At 38.4% G+C, this 24,532-nt stretch overlaps 1 protein-coding gene across 1 annotated transcript; it reads left to right on the top strand.

Annotated features, from left to right (window-relative positions):
• Positions 1 to 1,834: 1,834 nt before the first annotated feature.
• LOC134798305 (uncharacterized) lies at positions 1,835 to 24,505 on the top strand. The gene is made up of 9 exons (XM_063770704.1): positions 1,835 to 2,134; positions 4,730 to 4,879; positions 6,084 to 6,235; positions 7,412 to 7,618; positions 18,489 to 18,620; positions 20,277 to 20,652; positions 20,960 to 21,001; positions 21,191 to 21,259; positions 22,001 to 24,505. The coding sequence occupies exons 2-9, from the start codon at positions 4,732 to 4,734 to the stop codon at positions 22,021 to 22,023; spliced, it is 1,149 nt and encodes a 382-aa protein (XP_063626774.1). The 5' UTR covers positions 1,835 to 2,134; positions 4,730 to 4,731; the 3' UTR covers positions 22,024 to 24,505.
• The last annotated feature ends 27 nt before the right edge of the window (positions 24,506 to 24,532 follow it).

Below are 24,532 nucleotides of genomic sequence, written 5' to 3'. Positions count from 1 at the left end.
GGTGAATATTTTAATTCATTCGGGCGAAAACCGGAAGGTTGGTTGGGTATCATAAAATGTTCATGGAGAGAAATTGTAAAGGCCCCAGTACACAATGGGCCATTGCCGGCCACTCCAAGGGACGCAGCCATGCGGTAGAATGAGATAGCAATATCATTTGCTCCCTCTAACGCATAAATGCGTCCCTTGGAATGGCCGGCGATGGCCCATTGTGTACTGGGGCCTTAAGATATGGTATTGTAATCAACAACTGCAAAGTTTTTTTACATCGGTTTGTGGCAAATACTGTTTAGTTTATCTTTATTTTAAAACGAAAAATGTCAACTTGCATGTTTTCTCCACTGTACACAGAATAAGTAATGATGTTACTATATCTCATATGTTCAGAATATTACTTGAATAAACTTATTATCCTATATAAAATGTGTGTTTTTATATTTCTAAACCCAGTTTCTAAGTAGATTGCACATACATTATAGTCACTATAAAATTGCATTTTGCGAAATAAAGAATTCAACATTTAACTTTGCAAAAGTAGATAATTGTTATTAGAATATTTTCTAAAAGCAATAAAAATAGATTAGGTTAGATTCGAGCTACAATGACATTAGGTTGGGTTCAAGGTAAGGTTGCAGGGCCTCAACAAGGGAAAAAAAGGGGGAGGGACTGTTGGCCTGGCTAAGTGAGCCAGAACTCACCCACTACTCCCTACTACTGCCGTAAGCAGGTAATGAATTCCCAATGTATTAGGTATAGGTTTAATAAATTATAAATATATTTCATTAATAACATAATAATATACAAATATGTAAAAGCATAAAGTAATAAATAAGCCTACAGTAATCACGTATACCGGTCCCACGGATGCGGATGTTGCTTACATAATCTCGTCTGTCAAGGAGTTTCGGCAGGAAAGGCCTTGGCAGACTTAAAAATTTCCGCAATGAGGGTTCATACCTACCGACTGGAATTGGTTTCATGGAGGTATCAGATGGGTTAATGTAGGGTAACTGATGTACACCTTGCTAACATAATCTCGTCTGCCAAGGTGTTTCGGCAGGAAAAGCCTTGGCAGACTTATATATTCATGAAATGAGGGTTCATACCTACCGACTGGAATTGGTTTCATGGCGGTATCAGATGGGTTAGTGTACGGTAACCGATGGTCATCTTGCTTATAATCTCGTCTGCCAAGGTGTTTCGGCAGGAAAAACCTTGGCAGACTTATATATTCCTAAAATGGGGGTTCATACCTACCGAATGGAATTGGTTTCATGGTGGTATCAGATGGGTTAGTGTAGGGTAACCGATGGCGACCTTGCTTACATAATCTCGTCTGCCATGGTGTTTCGGCAGGAAAAGCCTTGGCAGACTTATATATTCCTGACATGAGAGTTCATACCTACCGACTGGCATTGGTTTCATGGTGGTATCAGATGGGTTAATTTAGGGGTCCCGATGGTCACCACTGAGAGCGTCTGCCAAGCACTTCCGGCAAAAAAAATAGTGGCAGACTTCGCTTTTCTGTGTCTACATGTAAATTTCTAACTGCTGCCATAACTACTATCTCGGTATCAGATGGGTTAAATCAGCCCCTTTTTTCGCACCGGAAGTGGCCTTCTTTTTCGTACTTTCGGCAAGTTCCGCCGTGGCAGACTATCGAATTCGGACTTAGCATAACTTTTCTGGGAAACCATTGTGCATTTCATCGTGGTATCAAGTCGGTTAGAAATTTTGCGGCCGGCTCTTCTACCACAATTCATATTTTTTTAATACGTATAAGATTTGACGCCGTATCCTATCGTGTGAAAAGTCTTATTAGATTGACAGCTGTCAAAACTCGCAAATATTTCATGTCATTTTTCGTGTTTCTTCGTTTTCGTTTCATGCGTTGGGTGGTTTACGTGCGTGTTTCGTCGGCATATTTGGTGTTTCGAGTAAATATTAGAAACTTACAATCGATTTCATGAACGCTTTCAAATATAATATATCACCCGCAGTTGCGTATGCGCATGCCAGTAAACAATCCGCCGATGTGATTTTCTAATTGTACCACCAATTGCAATTGAACCGGATTCCGTATTTGTATTCTATTGCCTTTGAATTGGAGCGGTATAAATATATTCAAGAGTGGGTAAGTTTATTAATTTATTTGTTTTGGTTGGGTACTTATTAAACTGATTGCTACTGTACCGATAATTAATAAGTTTTAGCCATAGCCGTGATTGTAGTCAGGTAGAAGTAAATTATCATTTATTAACAAATCTTTCTACTTAATTAGCATTCAATGTGTAGTTGTTTACATATTAGTTGAGTAAGTAACAGCAGGTAATATGTAAATATGTGTATTTTTAGATTTTTTTTAAAGTACCTACAATTAATAAGTGAAACTAAAAAATGGGACAAGTGCGAGTCCGACTCGCCTACCGAGGGTTCTGTACTTTTTTAGTATTTGTTGTTATAGCGGCAACAGAAATACATCATCTCTATCTCTATCACGGTTCATGAGATACAGCCTGGTGACAGACAGACAGACAGACAGACAGATGGACAGTGGAGTCTTAGCAATAGCATCCAGTTTTTACCCTTTGGGTAAGGAACCCTAAAAATTGCAATTTCGATTTTTTATGAAATACCTTATGGTTTATCTTACTTAAATACTTAAGTTTCTTATTCTATTCTTACAATGATAAATATATTTATTTTAACTTGTAAGTAAATCACAGTGTTAGATAGTTTTCTAATCAGTATACAAGTGAAACAAACAAACCACCTATCAATTACATTGGTGTGGATTGGATATTTGTCAGCTCCGCGGCCCCCATATCAGCCAGATTGCACTGACCTCTGCACCTTATACTGGCCATATTATCTATAAGGTATAAAGAAGTCAAAATGATGTATTTATGTTTGCTGCACTTTGTATACCTTGTTTATTGTAAAATAATTACTCGGCCAAACAAAAATAGCTCTTAATGGTAAATTATCTTAATAATGCACAGTACATTATTAAATATAAAGGTGATAACAGTGCACTGAGTTTTTCTATACTAACAGTATGCATGAATGAAATATAAAAGTTTTTATTGGTGGTGTGTTTGTTAACTCTGGACTTAATTAGAGGTAAAATAATTATTTTGTAATTTAGATGCTACTTAAATTTAAAAGTGGAAAAATTACTGTCTGGGGTGAGACTTGAACACATGGCCTCTGGATCAATACTCCAATTTCTACTACTTACAATACTTTTAAGTTTATTCTAAGCTTATAGCACTGTTCACAGACATTTCTGCTTGTTAAAAATTAAATTAGATGCCAATTGTTCAGGCAACAATAGATTTTCTTTGAGATAATGGAAAGACCAGATCACTTACTCTTAATCAAAATTTTAGGTCCTGCTTTTGATTCAGTAAATTTGAACTTTAATGCTAGGTAAAATTATTGGCACATTTTATTTCTGCCTAATACTGAAATAATGTATTTCTACAACCCATTTTTGTAGGTAATATTATTTTCCTTAAATAATGTCCAGTAGTCTTCTGGATATTTATGGGAGTACTAGCGACCCGCCCCGGCTTCGCACGGGTTAATAAATTATACAATACACCTGAACCTTCCTCAAGAATCACTCTATTGATAGGTGAAAACCGCATGAAAATCCGTTCAGTAGTTTTTGAGTTAATCGCGAACAAACACACAAACGGACAGACGCGGCGGGGCACTTTGTTTTATAAAGTGTAGTGATTATCTACATTATTATTGTGTAGTTACATGTAAAATGTTTGTTTCGTATTTAGTGTATTCAGGTACTTGCAATATGTGGCTAGGTTTTAGAATATCATGTAGTGAAAATGGAAAGCAATCTAATAAACATAGTTATTAAGCATTTAGTAGATAAGTTGTGAAATGGCTTTACTACTTCCGCAATTAGTCTTAGACCCTGACCTCTGACTCTATATTATACTCACTTGAGTTAACTTCTTTATTAGGCTGAATATTACTGTACATAATTATGGCAATTACATGCAAACACTTTTTTTATTGTTTGTTATTTTTAACTTTTCAACTTTTAGTCTATCCTCGTAAGACCCAAGCCAATGTTTACGCTTTAAAATTTAGAACTTTCTTTTATTTCTATAAGAGTTCAGAACTCGAATTTAAGTTGTACTTGTACAAGTACGCAGGGACCAACGAGGCTATATATTTACTAATTAATTTAAAGCACAGAAAAAAATATAAAGATACTTTCTGTAGCAAAACTTACCAGATTAAATCATAAATTTGTACTTGTGTCTATGAAGATCACAATTTTCGCGTAATAGGTACCCGTAAGACACGTAGTGAGGTACCTAATGCGTTTATCGCTTTCTAACACTTTAAGACCAATAAAACGAAAAGTTTATTATAAGTTTGATGGTTATTTTACGACTAGCTCACCAGAGGGCCTACCGCGAACCACGTTCGACGTGTTGCCTCCCTGTCACACTTACCTTCGAGTTTACAAGTGCGACACAAAGGCAACACGTCGAACATAGATCGCGCTAGGCCCTCAGGAACTCAGGAGACCGGCGGAGGACGAGTGGGGAATATTCTCGTCTCGCGATATCTCTGCTGGCGGTCGGTAGTTTTCGTATGGTGAGAGTCTCGCTTGCATAACTCGATTCTTCTCTAGGTACTTAAGTTGCCATTAGCCTGCCCTAGCCCTGCTAATAAAATTCATTATTTCCAGCCATGGAATTGGTAGTGCTAGTGAAGGAGGGCTTCCAAAATGTCGCGGAGCATGCAGCCAGCTACAAGTTCGGACAAACGGTGCTCCGACATGTGGACAAGGCGCTGTGGGTCCTGGAGAAATGCGCACGCTGGGCCGTGCCCCCGCCATGTAAGTTTTTCAATACCCATTTTTGTATAAAGTAGCCTAAAGGCCTGCGCAAACCGGCGGAGCACAGCGCAGATCACCGAGGAGGATTTACGCCGCGCAGCGCACACCGGCGAGGTAAAATCCCCTGCGATACCGGCGCACCAGGGAGCACTTCGGCGCATACCGGGGGATGCCGCGGCATGCCGGCGCCTACCGCCGCGGTATCCTCTAATGTGCTCCTTGATGCCGCGGAGTAACAGTCCTCCGTGATGCTCCGAGGTCGGTCTCAAAGCATTTAAATTTATACCTGAAGGTAATTGAAATAGGGTAGAAAATACATTGATAATTTTAAAGTGATCTGAGTTGCGCTCCGCGGGTTTGCGCAGGCCTTAAGGCGTCTTCACATCGAATGCCTATCCGCAAGTCGCTCCGGGACATCGCAATATACATGCATAGCGCTGTCTTATCAGTGTGATAACCACGTAAACGGAGCTATTATACCTCTCTCACTAGTTTTCCAAATAACTAAGGTACTTACTACATTATCGTTGTCATGGTAATGGCTTTCATCTCCCTTTTGGAGCTGTGTATTGATATGGCATAATGATGAAATTCAAGAGTCCACACCTGAACAGAACATGGGGCTTTCGCGTCGATGAATAGGTAATGAGCGGGGTAATCGGGGTAATTAAGTATGATGCTCTGTTAGAAAATATCCTCATATATGTCAAAATTTTCTCATAATAGAGATAAGACAACCAATAAAACAGATTTTACCATCTAACCAGAAATCTTATTTCGCCTTTAGCAACCCTTCCAAGTCATTACAAAATGAAGCTTTTATAAATATTAAATATACACGGTGGCTAAAAAATAACTGTTTTCCCGTTGCCAGAGAGGTTCTGGGAATAATCCCTCAAAAGCATAAACTGAGCAGCTTTTACCATGGGACCTACCCCGGTATCGCGAAAAAAAATTTACCCTCCCCCCCTCCCATACAAAATGGACCAGCCAAAATGTATGCGGTATAACGGGAATGCAGTAATGTTTTAGCCACCCTGTATATAATACTTTACACTCTCGCGTTTTGTACACATAATTAATGTCATTAACGGGTCTAATGCGATTAAATTTCATTATTTTACCTTTTTTCAACCAAGCTGAAACGTCGGAAAAAACGGTAAAATAATTAAATTTTATAAATATGTCTTGTTTTTTTTCCCAGTGGACCCAGAAGAAAGGCCTCAACCAGAGCTCGTCCGGCCGCTGCCGTGGGTGTTCTTTTTAATGATGCTGGTAGCCCTAAGGATTACGCGGGAGTCCATATCGCTCGTAAACTTAGTACTGGGCAAGCCACCGCTTCGATCTGCTGATGTGGTAAGTTTGATTACTCTTGCCGCAATACCAACAGATCATAATGCTATCTCCTTTAGTCTTGTTCAGATTAACCAAGAATTAATGAGATGGCATTATGACCTGAATCGCCACTTAGTTTTGCCACCCGACACTAGCGTCTTTTGAGCGTCGGCTTCTAGTCAGCGCTATGGATAGCGTCGCTGCGCAGTTGCGCTAACGTTGCGTCGAGCAGCAGCCATAGATATAGTTGACTAGACGCCAACGCTCAAGAGACGCTAGTGTGGGAGGTCTCCTACATAATGAATACTAATAAGGTGTTTTGTTAATACAGTTAGTAAAAATAATGTCAATGAACTGTGAATATAGTTGATCTAAGATTTTGTAGCTTAATTAAGCAAATTAATCTTTGAACTAAACTCATTTATCACATGACCCAGGTCATATCCGCGTGTAAACAGAACTTTACCACTAATTAACATAATGTTTCAATCCACATATAAAATTTGCGTGGGCATATTATGTAGCCAACTTTGTACAGTGTCAGATCATAATTGTATGTCATTATCTCATTATTGATGCAAGGTTTTATTGCTGTGTACTTTTTTTTAACAGTGATCTACACTGACATGAATCTAACAAATATACTCTCAATATGGTCGCGAGGTTGCGTTGTGCATGATATGCATGAGAAAATACATGATGTGTATTTGCTGGACCCTTCTGGTCTCGATCATCTGATTACCTCGATATTATCACAATATTCCATTGTCACCGGCCCTTGAAAAGCATACCACATTTGAGCCCTATCGAAAGCCAGGAAGTAGTTCTAAGTTCTAATGTAGTTTCCAACATTCGGCTAACAGGTACTAACGAACATGGCAAACTAAATAAAAAAAATATGGTTGTCTGTAAAGTCGGTTTACGGACGATAATTTTGCTTGATAACGTCATAAAAAAACATTACCATTACATTACGTAACGTTACCATGGAGATCTGTCCACAACGTTACCATGGAGATCTGTCCACAACGTGACACTTTTTTGTGCATGCTACCGGTGTCCGGTGTTCATCGATTTATAAGACGTTCCACGTCAAAACGTGTAAAATATCTATCTATATACTTGTAAAATTGAATAACCCCATTTGATATAACCAAATCACTATTTACAACCAACTAACCCTATTCCATATTCCAGGTGACATACATTCAAGGCAAACGTCGCTATCTGCGCACATTGAAGTACCAAGGCAACAGGATGATGAGGGCCCGCACGGGCACCACCCATGAGCCGTGGTACAGTGGGCTGAGGTCGCTCTTCGAGTTCACCATGTGTTTTAGAAGACAGTCGATGCACTATGGCAACAACAATACTACCAGAGTCAGCAATAATGATGAAGTCCTGGTAAGTGTATCTTTCTTTATTAAGCGGTCTAGCAGGTTGGGTTGTTGTAAAAATAAAAGAATGATGGAGGAGTACGGTAACTACCTCAGAAAAATGGCAGGTAACAGAATGATGAGGAGTACGGTATCGGTAACGACTCGAGAAAAATGGTAGGTACTGCGGGTTGAAATTCCAACATAATTTACGCTTTGAAATAATATACTTATTATTTCTCCCTAACACTGCTGCGGGGTTGCGAACTGCATCGCAGCCATAATTGTCTTTTTAGTTTTAAGATATGTTTTATAATAAGTAATATGTATGCTAGTTTTAAGGTATTTATCTATGGGCCAATAGTTGCCTGAAAATAAATATTTTCATTTTCATTTTTCATTTCATTACTTAGGCCGCGGTATAGACGCCAGCGGGCAGCAGTGACGAGCGAGCGTTTGTAATACATTTGAACAAGACTAAATTTATGCATGGCTCTCCGCTCCGCTGTCCGCTTGTAATCACACCTCAGCCCTCGATAAAACGCACTATATCTCTACTCTCAATCGCTGTAACATAGTTTATGTATGACTAAATTGACGCGATTACCGCCAGATTGAATCACAATGACTTCTTATCGAGCACTTTACACAAACTATTAGACTATTAGACCATAACCGGCGATTAGTCGTACCTACTCGCAGCAAAGGCGTTTAACCCTTTAACCATTTGACATTCCTTTCTAGTAATTCGATTTCAAACCGTAATGCTTATAGTAGAGATGCGTTTTTGTTTTAAGTATAACTAATAAAGGGTTAAAAACATCTTCATACTCGAATAGAAAATTACTAGCGCTAGCAACCGTGGTTGTGGCCCAGTCATTGATGTTTTAACATTCGCCATTTTTGCTTTATTTTTGGCAATGACGGCAACTTGTGCCGTTGCATCGCCTTAATGCTGCCTCTGATAATAAAATAAATAAATATTATAGGACAATTTTACACAAATCGACATTTTTTTATCCTATTATAGGATCGAAAGAGCTCGTGATTCTGAGTAGAAATAACACAACAGTGGTAAAAAAGGTCACATTATTATAAAAATGGCAAAAAATGCTCAATAAGGCTTGTGTTGTGGGTGGGGATACTATTGTTTTCTTTGCTTAGAGACAGAATTTGTAAGATAGTGACTATACGGTAACAGAGTTCAATTGTTTACCCATTTAGAGTGCAAGCAAAAAGTTTGGTTTGGTTGTTCAGTACATACTCCATGAAATGTTCAAAGTTATCCCTAAATGCAATAATTAAAATCCTTGACTTTGCAGGTTGAACGGTACAGTCAAGGTCTAAGATATCGATTGCTACCAATTCACCAAAATATTAACCTTAATGTTATGACAATAAGGTCCAATATACATTGTTCGTTTCATTTATCACCTTAACAGTGTACACTGTATCGAGATGTGACAATTTTAATTAACTGGAGGGGGCACTGTACTCTCAATGACAAAAATATTTTGTCTTCGATTGGAATAAACTAGTCTGTATCTTTAGGTATTTAAATAAAAGTAAACAAAATCTACCCTCAAATAGCTCCTTAAGCCAGTTGAGGGTAGATGAAAACATTACATGATCAAATAAAGTGTCATTCTATGGAACTTGTTAACTATGTAAACAAAAGTCACTAGTAAATTTATCATTCAGAGACAATTTCAATATGGCGGTTTGTTTGGTGTACTTTCGTTTGGGCCAAATACCTTTCGCCAAATTTCACTTCCCAACAAACTTATCGCAATAGTTTCATTTCCCAAAGGAACCTTTAGCAAAGTTACATTCGCATATAATTTATTTGGTCAAATTATCACTTGGCATGATTTTACTTTGTCAAATGTTGTTAGGACAAAAAATTATTTAGCAAACGTTTTTTACTGGCTAATATTATATTCCAAAAAGCCGTTAAGTGGGTTAGGTTAGGTTTGAACTGCGATCCTCACAGAACCGAACAAAAGTGGGTTAGGTTAGGTTAGAACTGCGAGCCTTACAGAAACGAAATGCTACTCGAAAAGTGGGTTTCATTAGGTTTGAACTGCGATCCTCACAGAACCGAACTGCTATCAGAGAAGTGGGTTAGGTTAGGCTAGAACTACGACCCTTACAGAAACGAAATGCTACTAAAAAGTGGGTGGTTTTACCTCCTTTTCTATATAGTGCACCATCTACAATAATCTTTCACCGGCCCCCATAGAAATCGTTTTTTTTTCTTAAAAATTATAATGTTTATGGTTCAACTAATCACATCCGAATGCGTAAAACATAAACAAAATGATAAAAAAAACCAAGGTCGGGATTAAGTATTTCAAATAAAAGCCAAAATAAAAATATCTATTGGTATGTAAATTGTATGCCATGCAATATGCTATAATGCTATGCTTAATGATACATTTGACTAAATAATTTTTGGTAAAATGAAACTTGTCCAAGTAATTATTTGCTAAACAATAACTTGCCAAAAAAGACTATTGCTAACTGAAAAATTGCGATAAGTTGTTTTGCCAAACATTTTTTTGGGAAATGATAATTTGGGAAACATAGTTTGGGATGTGATACTTTGGGAAACGTTTTTGGCCCATTCGTTAGTAAACCGGTTTGTTTACATAGTTAGCAAGTTCCATAGAATGACACTTTAATGTAGGTTAGGTCGTTCAGTGACAGGTTAGCCAATGAATGTTATAATATAACTACCCGAAAATGTACAAATTGTTTGTTTACTTTTATTTAAATACCCAAAGATACAGACTATAAGATAGGTCAAGTATTATAATGTCTCTAAGTACCTATTTTGTTTGCTGCGTAACTACCGGCCTTCGCCATCGAATCGCTTTGTGTCTCTATCACTCTTACATATTAGTGTGACAGTGACAGTTGCGTTTCGTTCGCTACGGAGCGTTAGCGATTGGCATGTTGTCTACTGGGCCTGTTTAGATCAAATTAAATAAATAACTTTCTTTTTAAACTTTCACGATTATTAAACATTATCAAACTACACAACGGGACTTAACCGCGTATTTAAGTTTTAAGATTTACCTCCGACGTTCTTCTCCGAGACCACGGGGACAACGCCGTCCTCGAAACGTCGGAGGTAAATCTTAAAACTTAAATACGCGATTAAGTCCCGTTGTGTAGTTTGATAATTTTACACAGATCGACCTAGTCCCACAGTAAGCTCAATAAGGCTTGTGTTGTTGGTACGAGACGACGATATATATAATATACACATATATACTTATATATTATATACATAGAAAACATCCATAACTCAGGAACAAATATTTGTGATGAACACACAAATAAATGCCCCTACCAGGATTCGAACCCGGGATCTTCTGCTTCGTAGGCAGGGACACTACCAGGCTAGGAGGCCGTTAATCTTGATTCCTTACGTCTTATGTTAGTTACCTTATGTTCGTATTTCTGATCTGACTGTTTTTGCTGGCATGTATAATTAGACGATAACGATATATTACGTACCTACACAGTCACTCACAATAATTTCTTGCACGCTATATTTGCGTGTTTTGATATATATGTCGTAGGCCGATCGTAATGTTCCTGTGTAATGTTTTGACGATAGTCACATTAAACCAATACATAGGTAGGATAGGTTCGTTAGGTTGCTTCAGATGCCCGAAGGGCTAACTGCCCAGAAATAGGAGCCCCGCGTAGCGGGGCTCCGTCGACTCAGGGAACGAGTCAAATATTTTCACGTTTCACGATATGCCTAGGAATTTCACGATATGCCTGATCCTACGATCGGCCGCCGACATATATACAAAATATGATCGCATTAATTTAAATATAAGAATTAGTAAATTAGTATTATTGTGGTATTTTCAGCTACTTGAGAACCACCTACCACCACATGAGATACAGTACCGGCCAATAATATATCACCTCCATGTTTTTACGGTATAACCTTTTTTATAACTGGAAACTAAGTGATTTCCACCTCACTACTTTAAGTAGTCTAGTATAGTGTGTAGCTTTCAAATAGAGCTCGACGGCTAATCCTATTGTCTATTGTTAAGTAAAACCGCTCGTGCCACAACCACCTGCATAAAAAATACGTACTTCGGTTACTGAGTGCCGGCGAGTCGAACGCTACAGAACCAGTCTAAAATGTGTCATCGAGATGAGTAACAAAGGCGCATTATCGGAGAGCGCACCTACACTGGTTTTTTGAGCGTTGGACTAGCCCGCGCTCAGGTGCCAAATAGAATAATTAAGACCCTTTTTTGCAGGTAAGTAGCCTGTGCGGTTTTACTTAACAATAGACAATAGGATTAGCCGTCGAGCTCTATTTGAAAGCTACACACTATAGTATTCCTTTGTGCGAGCAATGAGAAAAATTGGTCACATATCATTATTTGTATAAAATGACTAGTAAAATATGCAATCAAAAAACTAACCTATCTAGACACGCGGGAGCGTGTCCAGCCAAGTTCAAAGAAAAAGGAACTGGCGACGCAGCAACCGTGTGTAATATTACACGAACCATTTCGAGCTACTTTTGACCCCTTCACAACTTGAAACCTACTTAACCTACACAAATGAAATTTGGCAAATGTATTCAAGCCCCTTAGCTTGTCTAAAATACAAAATTTCATAAACGTAGCTCAAACATTTATTGACAAATTAACGTTTAAAAACCGGCATTTTTGTGACTGACTGACATATAGATCACAAACCTAACCCACTTCCAGATGACCTAGAAACTTGAAATTTGGCATCAAAGTAGACTATTAGGTGTATATAGAGGGAAAAATCTGAAAACTGGAAATTATTGATATTTCGATGGAAAAAAAAATATTAATACTTATAGACCAAAAACCTAACCCACTTCTAGATCACTTAGAAACTTGATATTTAGCATGAAGGTAGACTATTAGGTGTATATAGTGGGAAAAATCTGAAAACTGGAAATAATTGATATTTCGATGGAAAAAAAATAATTAATACGTACAGACCAAAAACCTAACCCACTTCTAGATGACATAGAAACTTGATATTTGGCATCAAAGTAGACTATTAGGCGTATAAAAAGGGAAAAATCTGAAAACTGGAAATTATTGATATTTCTATGGAAAAAAATAAATTTAATACTTATAGACCAAAAACCTAACCCACTTCTAGATGACTTAGAAACTTGATATTTGGCATCAAGGTAGACTATTAGGTGTATATAGAGGGAGAAATCAGAAAACTGGAAATAATTGATATTTCGATGGAAAAAAAATAATTAATACGTACAGACCAAAAACCTAACCCATTTCTAGATGACTTAGAAACTTGACATTTGGCATCAAGGTAGACTATTAGGTGTATATAAAGGGAAAAATCTGAAAACTGGAAATTATTGATATTTCGATGGAAATAATAACAATTAATACTTATAGACCAAAAACCTAACCCACTTCTAGATGACTTAGAAACTTGATATTTGGCATCAAGGTAGACTATTAGGTGTTTATACAGGGAAAAATCTGAAAACTGGAAATTATTGATATTTCGATGGAAAAAAAATAATTATAGACGGTCAAGCAAATCTTGTCAGTAGAAAAAGGCGCGAAATTCTAAATTTCTACGAGGCGATATCCCTTCGCGCCTACATTTTTCAAATTTGCCGCCTTTTTCTACTGACAAGATCTGCTTGACCAAGTATAATACTTATAGACCAAAAACCTAACCCACTTCTAGATGACTTAGAAACTTGATATTTGGCATCAATGTAGACTATTAGGCGTATACAAAAGGAAAAATCTGAAAACTGAAACTTTTTGACAATTGACCGCGCGTTAGCGAGGGTCTCCTTTTCAGCTCAGGCAAACTGCTTTCACGATGAATACCTACTATAGTAATTTCTGTACAAAAAGTAATGATATCCCAACAAAAACATAAATGTGAAATGGGAGCCAAGTTCAATATAAAGAATATGTGTCGTTGTTGACTCGCCGACAAAAGAATTGAGATCTATATGGGTGCCAAGTTCTGTGTTGTGTAGAAAATCCTGAAATTATAAAGGATTTGACTTGGCTAGTTTTTACCAACAAACCAAATTTTAGAAAAGTAGCCTATACGTAAAAACTAGCCAAGACAAATCCTTTATAATTTCAGGATTTTCTACACAACACAGAACTTGGCACCCATATAGATCTCAATTATTTTGTCGGCGAGTCAACAACGACACATATTCTTTATATTGAACTTGGCTCCCATTTCACATTTATGTTTTTGTTGGGATATTATTTACTCTATAAGAGTTCATACAAAAACACACAATATCATTGGCCGGTGCGTATGTGACAGACATAGGTTCTATAGAACGATAATAATACCGGTATTCGATCCTTGATTTTATGATCGTCTGAGATTGAAGTGTCCAGAAAGGCCTACCGCGAACCACGTTCGACATGTTCCTCTCTGTCGCACTTGTAAATTCGTACACAAGTGTGACAGGGAGGCAGCACGTCGAACGTCGTTCGCGGTAGGTCCTCAGACAGCACCCGTCAAATCTAATCGTAAATGATTAAAATGGCCCTGGACTTGAACTCTGAGCGAAGTCTGTTTCCTATTTTTGTTGTTATCAATTACTTAACTACATAAACTAGTGCAGATAAAACTGGCTTTATTCAATTGAACAAAAAAATTATTTGGTCATAATCTAAAAAAACTAAACTAAATTAATCTAAAAAAAAACGGCCAAGTGCGACTCGGACTCGCGCACTAAGGGTTCCGTAGCATTACCTACGCAAAAAACTGCAAAAAAAAAATCACGTTTGTTGTATGGGAGCCCCACTTAAATATTGATTTTATTCTGTTTTTTGTATTTGTTGTTATAGCGGCAACATAAATACATCATTTGTGAAAATTTCAACTCTCTAACTATCACGGTTCATGAGATACAGCCTAGTGACAGACCGACAAACAGACGGACAGTAGAGTCTTAGTATTAGGGCACCGTTTTTACCCTTTGGGTACGGAACCCTAAAAATAACAGGGTAATAAAAAAACTAAACTAAATTAAGTAATCTAAAAGCGGTATGGTACCGAGGATGCTGGCAGCATTTCTTCGCTGGATTCTTAGGCTGTTTCGATCTCCTGTGGCGTCTCTGAGTCTCTTCAACAGGTATTTGAAGAGCGAGGGCACCACTATATAGGTAAACTAATTAAGTTTACAAGCCTTGTGAAGGTTAAATAAAAGATATCGCAAATCACTACACCTTATAAAACAAAGTCCCTCGCCGCGTCTGTGTGTTTGTATCTTTGTTCGCGATAAACTCAAAAACTACTGAACGGATTTTCATGTGGTTTCCACCTGTCAATAGAGTGATTCTTGAGGAAGGTGTATAATTTGTTAACCCGTGCGAAGCCGGGGCGGGTCGCTAGTTGTGATATAAGTAGGTACCTAAAACTCATACACGTGACACGTGGAACACAACTTTTAAGAGTATGTGCAATGTGCATTAATTATTATTGTAAACACCACCCGCTTATCTACTTTTACTGAATAGAGCGTGACATTTTTAATAACTCATAAAACTTTTTATTGAATTCATAATTATGTTTGCTTTCAAGTAAAGATATTATCTTTATTTATTATTCTTCATAAGTACAGTAAAATACAAAAACACATAAAAAAACAATAAAAAATACATACAAACACATTATAAAAAACCTAACCTAGGGTGCCGCCAGCAGCGGGGCAGGGCCCAAGCTACAGGTGGTCAGGGCCGCAGAGTGAGGAACCGGCGGACTATCCGCGCCGTGGCCAAGTAAAGATTATTATTATGTTTTTTTTTTGGGCCAACAAATTAGTATTTACATACAATGTATATACAGTGGTACTACTAAACAAAATTAATAACTAGCTTAAATCTAAAATAGGCCCTTGAGGCATTGTACCAAGGATGCTGGCGGCATTTCCTCGCTGTATCGCAATGCTGATACGTTGTGCGAGGTAGCCGCCAGCTCTTCGGTCACCAGTTACGTCAACCAGACGCTTCGCGATTTCTGCGAACAACTTATGCGCGCTGGGGCCCCATGGACCTAGAGTTTCAACTCCAAATGGTACAAAATGGTACTCTCTACCGAGGCTCTTATATTTGGTACGTTTTAGAATTTCGGCGCTTTCCGCCGCTCCGCCCGCTTTTACAGTAGTCCGTTGGAGGTGCGACGGTGCCAGTGTGTCTACGCAGGTAGCATCCCACACCAACATCCGTCCCAAGCTCCAAGGAACTAAGGACACCCCATCGAGCCTCTTGCCATCATCTCTGATAATGCCAGTCGGCTCAAGAAGAGCAGGCACATTGATGGTGGCAAGAGACCGACGGATTATGTCATTAAGCGACGCATGTCTCGAAAAACGGCCTGCACTTTTTTGACAAGATAATCCGTGGTGTCCCAGTCGGTCCACGTCCGTGCCACAAGAGCATATGTGTGGCGTACACACCGAAACCCCGAGTCGCAAACCAGTCGCCAGTCTAAGGGAGGCCGGATCCAAGAAAGTACCAGTATTGGGCGAATTATTATTTTTTTAGTAAAGATTTCCACTTCGAGATGGAGTATTTTTATGTTATGATATGAATTTTCGACAACCGATTTTATGACGCTGATTACATAGGCTACATTTTTGGAGGGTCTTTTTTAGGATTCCGTACCCAAAGGGTAAAAACGGGACCCTATTACTAAAACTCCATCAGACAGTTGAAATCTTCACAGATTTATTATTATTTCTGTTGCCGCTATAACAACAAATACTAAAAGCTGATTAAAATAAATATTTAAGTGGAGCTTGGTCAGTTTTTATTTACGACAAAGCCCTATTATATGGCGTGAATGTTTAAATGTTACGTACTTTACTTCTAACTCGTATTTGAGACATGGCTAAATCATTTCGGGGCAAATGCTTGTAAAACAAAATGGCAGATTATTTGGCTTATTTTTCCAACTCGTATTTGTTACTAAAGAGTTACTAGAATCATCCAGATTGATCCATACTTAGCATTACAATTAATGTCATACCTACTACGCGTCGAATGATAACCTCCATTTAGAAGTCTGGTAAGGAATCACTTTGGACACGCATGCATTGTCCGAGTGTGTGTAATCAGCTAAATATAGACGACTGCAAGTTTATTGATATGTGTTGTGTGTACAATTGTACATATATGGTTAAAAGTATAGTAGATGGAACTTTTTGTTGTATTTGAAGTGTGACGGGTATTTCAACAATAAAGAGTATTACAGTTCAGAGCGACTTGTCCTAAGGACTTGCCTTGGACTTGTCTTATTCCGTTGCCGGGCGTCAGACCGTCAACATCTCCTGAGGATGCCTCGTAGAGAGGCGAAACACGTGTCGAGTATTATTTCATTGGTGGTGGTTTGTTATATTTATTTTTGCGGTGGTAGTAGGGATTGCAAACCGGATTGATTTTCAATCCGGCCGGATCCGGACGGATTTTGGCCACAATCCGGTAGGTCCGGTCGGTCCCGTTAGGTATAAGGATATTAAAGCTAATTAAATGACATATTTTTTCAAGTTTTATACGTTATATGAGAAACAAAGGGTATTTTTAAAAATGTATTCATAAAACAACAATTTAAAGTTAATAAGAACAAACTTTTTTCCGTAAAATAGTTTTATAGCCTAAATCACAAATAAGTAAATAATTCATGAATAAATATTTGGGGACAATCTTATATACAGATCGACCTACTCGTATCCCCAAACCAATCAAAGCTTGTACTATAGGTACTAGCTAGCTAGGTAGTACTACTAGGCGACGATATATATACATATAGTATATTGATAAATACATGCTTATATACATAGAAAACACCCATGACTCAGGAACAAATATCTGTGTTCATCACCCAAATAAATGACCTTACCGGGATTCAAACCCAGGACCATCGGCTTCATAGACAGTGTCACTGAATGGTCACTACCCACTAGGCCAGACCGGTCGTTACAAATGCCTTCCATAACATCTCCATCCTTTAATTTTTACTTCTAAGTATATAAGTAATCGTCGTAACGTGCCGATTTGTGCCACCAACATGAAAGAAGAGGAAATCCTCCTCTGTTCTCAATCATCGTCATATTAAATATCTTCTTATTTTACTAAATCTTGACTTTTTCATTCATTCTTTATTCTGTTTAACTTCTTTCTTCCATCCGTCGCCTTTATCTCACCTAAAACGCTCAGTGGGTGCTGTGTGCGGTATTTTTTTCTATCTTCCCGGATCCGGTCCGGATCCGGTGATTTTAACCGGATCCGGTAGCTCCTAAAATGTGCCGGATCCGGCCGGATTACCGGATCCGCCTGACCGGATTGCAATCCCTAGGTGGGAGGGTGGGAACATTAATTGCATGTAAAAAATACGCAAGTAAGTATAACGGGTTAGCACTGATTGACTAGCACGTTATCTTTTCGCGGATTAGCAAAGTAATATTTTGGTTTTAATTCCTAAGAACTTCGTTGGTTTATGGCTTTACAAATAAACAGTACGACCACTTGGTTAGTTGGTTACCAATACCGAAGCACGTTATGATTAAGTCGTTAGGTCGTTATTTACCTATTCTCCTTAACATAGTGCTTTCACGATAGTAATCTAAAGGAGCCTGGGAACCACCTTTAGCAATTGAATCCCATTATCCCATGAATTGGCTCCTGGTACCTGTTTCTACGAATACGATCATAATGTGAAACAGAGCGAAAACTAGGCTTTACACGACGATCCCCAAAAAACTCATTGATATTAAGTAGATCGAGTTCAGCGGTGGTCAGCGCTCAATAATAATTATTTGTAATGTTTTATCGAAATATGTCTATTACTTTCAGGTAGTGAAACGCAGCAAGCGCCCCCGTCAGGAAGAAAGTCCCGCGTCCACCAGCGAGGCGACCATGGAGCGGCTCATAGAGAAGATGATGGTCGACTTGGACGCTGACTCAGATGAAGACTCTAGCTATACGGTGAGTTGTCACACTAGCCAATAGTGAAGTAGCAAGCGCCCCCGTCAGGAGGAAGGCCCCGCGTCCACCAGCGAGGCGACCACGGAGCGGCTCATAGAGAAGATGATGATCGACTTGGACGCTGACTCAGATGAAGACTCTAGCTATACGGTGAGTTGTCACACTAGCCAATAGTGAAGTAGCAAGCGCCCCCGTCAGGAGGAAAGTCCCGCGTCCACCAGCGAGGCGACCATGGAGCGGCTCATAGAGAAGATGATGGTCGACTTGGACGCTGACTCAGATGAAGACTCCAGCTATACGGTGAGTTGTCACACTAGCCAATAGTGAAGTAGCAAGCGCCCCCGTCAGGAGGAACGCCCCGCGTCCACCAGCGAGGCGACCATGGAGCGGCTCATAGAGAAGATGATGGTCGACTTGGACGCTGACTCAGATGAAGACTCCAGCTATACGGTGAGTTGTCACACTAGCCAATAGTGAAGTAGCAAGCGCCCCCGTCAGGAGGAAAGTCCCGCGTCCACCAGCGAGGCGACCATGGAGCGGCTCATAGAGAAGATGATGGTCGACTTGGACGCTGACTCAGATGAAGACTCCAGCTATACGGTGAGTTGTCACACTAGCCAATAGTGAAGTAGCAAGCGCCCCCGTCAGGAGGGAAGCCCCGCGTCCACCAGCGAGGCGACCATGGAGCGGCTCATAGAGAAGATGATGGTCGACTTGGACGCTGACTCAGATGAAGACTCTAGCTATACGGTGAGTTGTCACACTAGCCAATAGTGAAGTAGCAAGCGCCCCCGTCAGGAGGAACGCCCCGCGTCCACCAGCGAGGCGACCATGGAGCGGCTCATAGAGAAGATGATGGTCGACTTGGACGCTGACTCAGATGAAGACTCCAGCTATACGGTGAGTTGTCACACTAGCCAATAGTGAAGTAGCAAGCGCCCCCGTCAGGAGGGAAGCCCCGCGTCCACCAGCGAGGCGACCATGGAGCGGCTCATAGAGAAGATGATGGTCGACTTGGACGCTGACTCAGATGAAGACTCCAGCTATACGGTGAGTTGTCACACTAGCCAATAGTGAAGTAGCAAGCGCCCCCGTCAGGAGGAAAGCCCCGCGTCCACCAGCGAGGCGACCGTGGAGCGGCTCATAGAGTAGATGATGGTCAACTTGGACGCTGACTCAGATGAAGACTCCAGTCGGTCTAGTATGAGTTGCGTTCTCGCGCGCGACTCCATACATCTAGCGCGACTTCAAGTTTGGACTCCCGCGCGAGAACGCACCTTATGCTAGACCGCCAGCTATACGGTGCGTTGAAACAAAGTAACTTGCGTTGACTAAGTGTCTATACGGGTGATAGTCTGGAAAATAGAGGGAATTTAATCTTTCGGCGCTGAGCTTTTTGTCTTCAAATTATTCATATTATTTAATCCTTCTTAAGCTAAATTCAAGATTATGCATTATACCTGCAATTCAAGAAACAGGGTTAGTAAATTCTTAATTAAGTTGGTTGAAGCGTTTTCAATGTCCCAATTGTTTATTCTGAGCCCGTGTTTTATCATTGAATTAATTCTTTTCAACTTAGGATAATTTATGACCTACTTACACATTACCTACTCTTTAACTTATAAATTTGTATTTCATTTTCACTTTCATTTCCAGCTCACAAACGCCACAAGCCTGAAAAGTGATAGGTCCGAAACCGCCGAATATGACCAAGAGCCCACTCCGAGCGAGGAATCCGCCCCAACTAAATCGGAAAACGAAACGCCCGCCAAAACACCCGAGCCGAACGTTTCAGAAAAACCGGCCGACCATCCGACCGAGACCGATAACCATCCGGCCGAAACCGATAACCATCCGGCCGAGACCGACCAAACCCAAGCCGAGGAAGCCACGGAAGAATTCAAGCCAGCTCAAAACTGCGAAGAGAAACATCTGAACGCAGAACAACCCTCCCCTTTGGTCGACTCGCAAACATTCATCCAAACTGAGAAGAAACGATACCAGAGGTCGCCAAGAAAGGACCAAAAAATGGGTAACAGAATCTTAGCTTTCTTTCTTCCTAAAGACTCGCCTGTAAAGAAACGTCCAAAAGAACTAAAACAGTAACGAAAAGGAAATTGACGCTTCCGAACGACGAAAAGTTCACTGTTTAATGCGATATTTGATACGAAAATACTCGGGTCATGCTTTCTCTCTCATTAGCATGACTCATGCTATATCGTGTAAATATATGCATAAATTTTAAAGCTCTCAAACTATCTGACAGTTGAACGAAAACAAAGTACAGGTATCTCACAATTTAGACGGGAAGATTTGACAATGATTTTCTTCATTTTCAGCGAACGGCCGGACATTAAAGAGTACCTCCGAAAGAAACATAGGTAACATACTTTATATCGCATGACCAAAAATTGCCCTGCAGGGCATTTAATGAGAGTAAGATCACAATGAACATGAATTAAATAGGAGGATATTTAAAAATGCATGGATAAAGAATTGCATGTTAAGATAAGGCTTGTGGGGTTGCTATGTGGCGGTCGGTTGAGCTATAGCGGTGATTTTGGCCTCAGGAGGTGACAAGCGGGACGCGGCTGTGGCCAGGGCTTCGTCGGCGGATTTCATCGCACGTGGGAAAAAAGGTCAGTTACTGAAGTTAATCCTACAGTCTGTATCTTTAGGTATTTAAATAAAAGTAAACAAAATCTACCCTCAAATGGCTCCTTAAGCCAGTTGAGGGTAGATGAAAACATTACATGATCAAATAATGTAGGTTGTAGTCAGGTCGTTCAGTGACGGATCCAGGCGGTTTTGTATTTGGTTGGTTATACCTAAAGATACAGAGTATAATTCTTGGCCTCTGACTGAAGTTTTGCTTTACATATGGCGCGCGGGATAAATAAATAAATTCTATAACTGTAGGTGTATTCTATCATATGGCGTCAACCGGAGACTGAGGCCTAAACTAGGTTAGGTGTACTACTATTAGATATTTTTTGCTCTGTGTGTTTTAAGGGGCCCACAGATTACCAGTTCTCCGAACGATATCAGCCTGTTAGTTAAACGCAAAAGGTGACAGTTCTGAACAACTGGGCCCCGTTAACTAACTAGAGACGGATGATCCCACAAACTCATTATTGAGTTTTATGGGCCTATGTTTACATTATATGATTTCCTATGTTTTTTTTAATAAATGCAAATTAAAATAACGGCATATATCGCCGCTATACTTACTCAACCTCGTATCTGCAACACTCATTTGATGACAAAAACACCCGTATTCCGAATGAAAGAAAAGCGACATTTCCATCAAATGATTGTTGCAGATATGAGGTTGAGTAAGTATAGCGACGTTATGTTATAAAACTAATTGTGCTTTTCAGATAACTACAGGCAGACACCGTAAGCTTGTGGCGCCCCCTACATAGTAACTATAAGTTTATAAGTCGAACAGTACTGAAGACTGTTCATTGTTTTGCTCATCTAGTTAACGTTACTTTACTTTAGGGACACTTCTTGTTATACTATGTTAAGGAATTACTTTTAAAATCAGCAGGTCCGATTTTATTAATATTAACAACTTCGATAAATTATTAAATTTTAAATATATTTTAAATATGACCCCGCATGAAGAAAGAGTTCCCTGATATAACGATTAATTTTTAAATTATTTAATCAATTATAACTTTATCGGCATATAATGTAATCTCTCTAAAATATCAATTTAGTTAACGAATATTTTTTTATTTATAGCTCTGTTTTGAGCAATTAATTTTGTAGCGAGTGATTGTATCATCTTATATAAGTTAAGTTTTTTTTTAAATGTTAACTAGGTAATAAACTAAGTTTCCTAAGAAATATTTGGGGTGGAGTATGCAAGTGCCTTAGATGTTAATGTTTCGTTCCATGACATACGAAATACTACCTTGAGAGCAATTATAGAGGGTTTAGTTTTGGACGGTCAATGTGGTTGAAATCAAGATGCTGGGATTTTCGAGTTAAGGTGCTTTGAATTTCCTTAAAATAAAGTTACTTTTTTATCTAAATTACATAAAACATCGTTATGGACTATTTCTTTAGTCTTCTTTTGTTATAAATCGCATTGATAAAGTTATCCAAATGCATTTATGCGTTTTCTAAGTCATTTTCAGTGATGTATATTTCCCATGTAGAAGAATATTCTTGTAAAAAATAAACAAAAACAATATTGACAATCCTAAACTAAACGTTCTGATAACTTTATGTATGCTTTTTTTATTTATTTATTTTGTCCTTAATCTGTAGGTTTTTAGGCTCTAACTTTGATTTCGGAATATTTGGTTGGTGTTAAGATTCATGTCGCTTGATAATATATAGTTTTACTAAAGCGATGGCCCTATATCTATTTGCATGCAGGCATTTTCATTTAAAATTATACACCTTCAGAACAGTTATTAGATGACAAATAACATTGTGATTTAAACTTTCATATGTGGATTTCAATCACATCTTATATCATATCTTATGCTTCATGTGCAATAAGGACCATTTTATCAGAATTTCTTGTCGCTTGATAATATATAGTTTTACTAAAGCGATGGCCCTATATCTATTTGCATGCAGGCATTTTCATTTAAAATTATACACCTTCAGAACAGTTATCAGATGACAAATAACGTTGTGATTTAAACTTTCATATGTGGATTTCAATCACATCTTATATCATATCTTACGCTTCATGTGCAATAAGGACCATTTTATCAGAATTTCTTGTCGCTTGATAATATATAGTTTTACTAAAGCGATGGCCCTATATCTATTTGCATGCAGGCATTTTCATTTAAAATTATACACCTTCAGAACAGTTATCAGATGACAAATAACATTGTGATTTAAACTTTCATATGTGGATTTCAATCACATCTTATATCATATCTTATGCTTCATGTGCAATAAGGACCATTTTATCAGAATTTCTGTAGGGTTTTAAAATAGAAAGGTCCTCATTGCATTTGGAGCATAAGGACCCAAAAATCGTGGGTTTTAATTTTAACCTCTGTTGTGCTGTAGAGCAGAAAAAATCGTTGTCGATAAACAATGCAAAAAGACGACTTAAAATTATATACTTTCATACACGGAAGGGTTAACCTCGTAAGACCCTCCATATAAAGTTTTCAAATTTTTAATTTGTACCTTATTCTATAAGTAAATTAGAACGAATTTCGTTTGTTTTATAAAGCAATAAAACAAAAGAAATGCTACTTAATTGTTTCATGAAAGGTTCAAATTAGATTGCACGAATATGTACTCTGTAATGTACATTTAGTCTCAGGAGGTTAAACATAGAGGCTGAAGCGTATAATTTTAAATAAATATGCTTAGGTGAGATTTACACACCCCTATGCTAGTTCTATGTATAGTTATATTTAGTCGTCACTTAGCTCTATAGGCCGCCCTTTGCATTTCAGTCCATTCCAGTCGAATTGAAGCTAATTTGGTTCCTACCGATATCTAGTTACTTAGTTTTAAATGTAATCAATTATTTAGAATATAATTATGAAGTAATCACAATTTTCTACAGTGCGTTTTGTAATAATACTTTTTATTTAATAAATTTTCAGTCGTTTAATTATTATAATTGTTATAGGTACGGTCTGATAAGAGATTATTAGATACAAAATTTTATTTATTGATCGAAATTTGAATTCCAAAGATTTGGCTGTGTAGCGATGAACTATCTGATAAGAAAAGACTGACGTTAAAATTATACTTCTTTTCTTTTGTATGTTTTCATGTAAATTATAAAATAAATATTATTTAATCTTTATAACGTTTTGTAAGGCTAACGAATTTTTGGAATATTTTATGAATTGTGAACGATATTGTTATAAATATATTTCATAATGAAATCATGTGTGGGTTTTATTTTTACTATC

Source organism: Cydia splendana, chromosome 16 (genome assembly GCF_910591565.1).
Source record: "Cydia splendana chromosome 16, ilCydSple1.2, whole genome shotgun sequence".
NCBI classification, from domain to species: domain Eukaryota; kingdom Metazoa; phylum Arthropoda; class Insecta; order Lepidoptera; family Tortricidae; genus Cydia; species Cydia splendana.
Note: the sequence above shows the minus strand (reverse complement) of the source record. Positions and strands in the feature narration are given on the sequence as shown.

What these genes read in the sequence shown, in the direction of transcription:
- LOC134798305 (XM_063770704.1), top strand. Translation starts at nt 4,732, where the DNA reads ATGGAATTGGTAGTGCTAGTGAAGGAGGGCTTCCAAAATGTCGCGGAG. An exon ending in CGCTTCGATCTGCTGATGTG is followed by an intron (nt 6,236 to 7,411) that starts GTAAGTTTGATT and finishes TCCATATTCCAG; the next exon opens with GTGACATACATTCAAGGCAA. An exon ending in AAGAAAGGACCAAAAAATGG is followed by an intron (nt 20,653 to 20,959) that starts GTAACAGAATCT and finishes CTTCATTTTCAG; the next exon opens with CGAACGGCCGGACATTAAAG.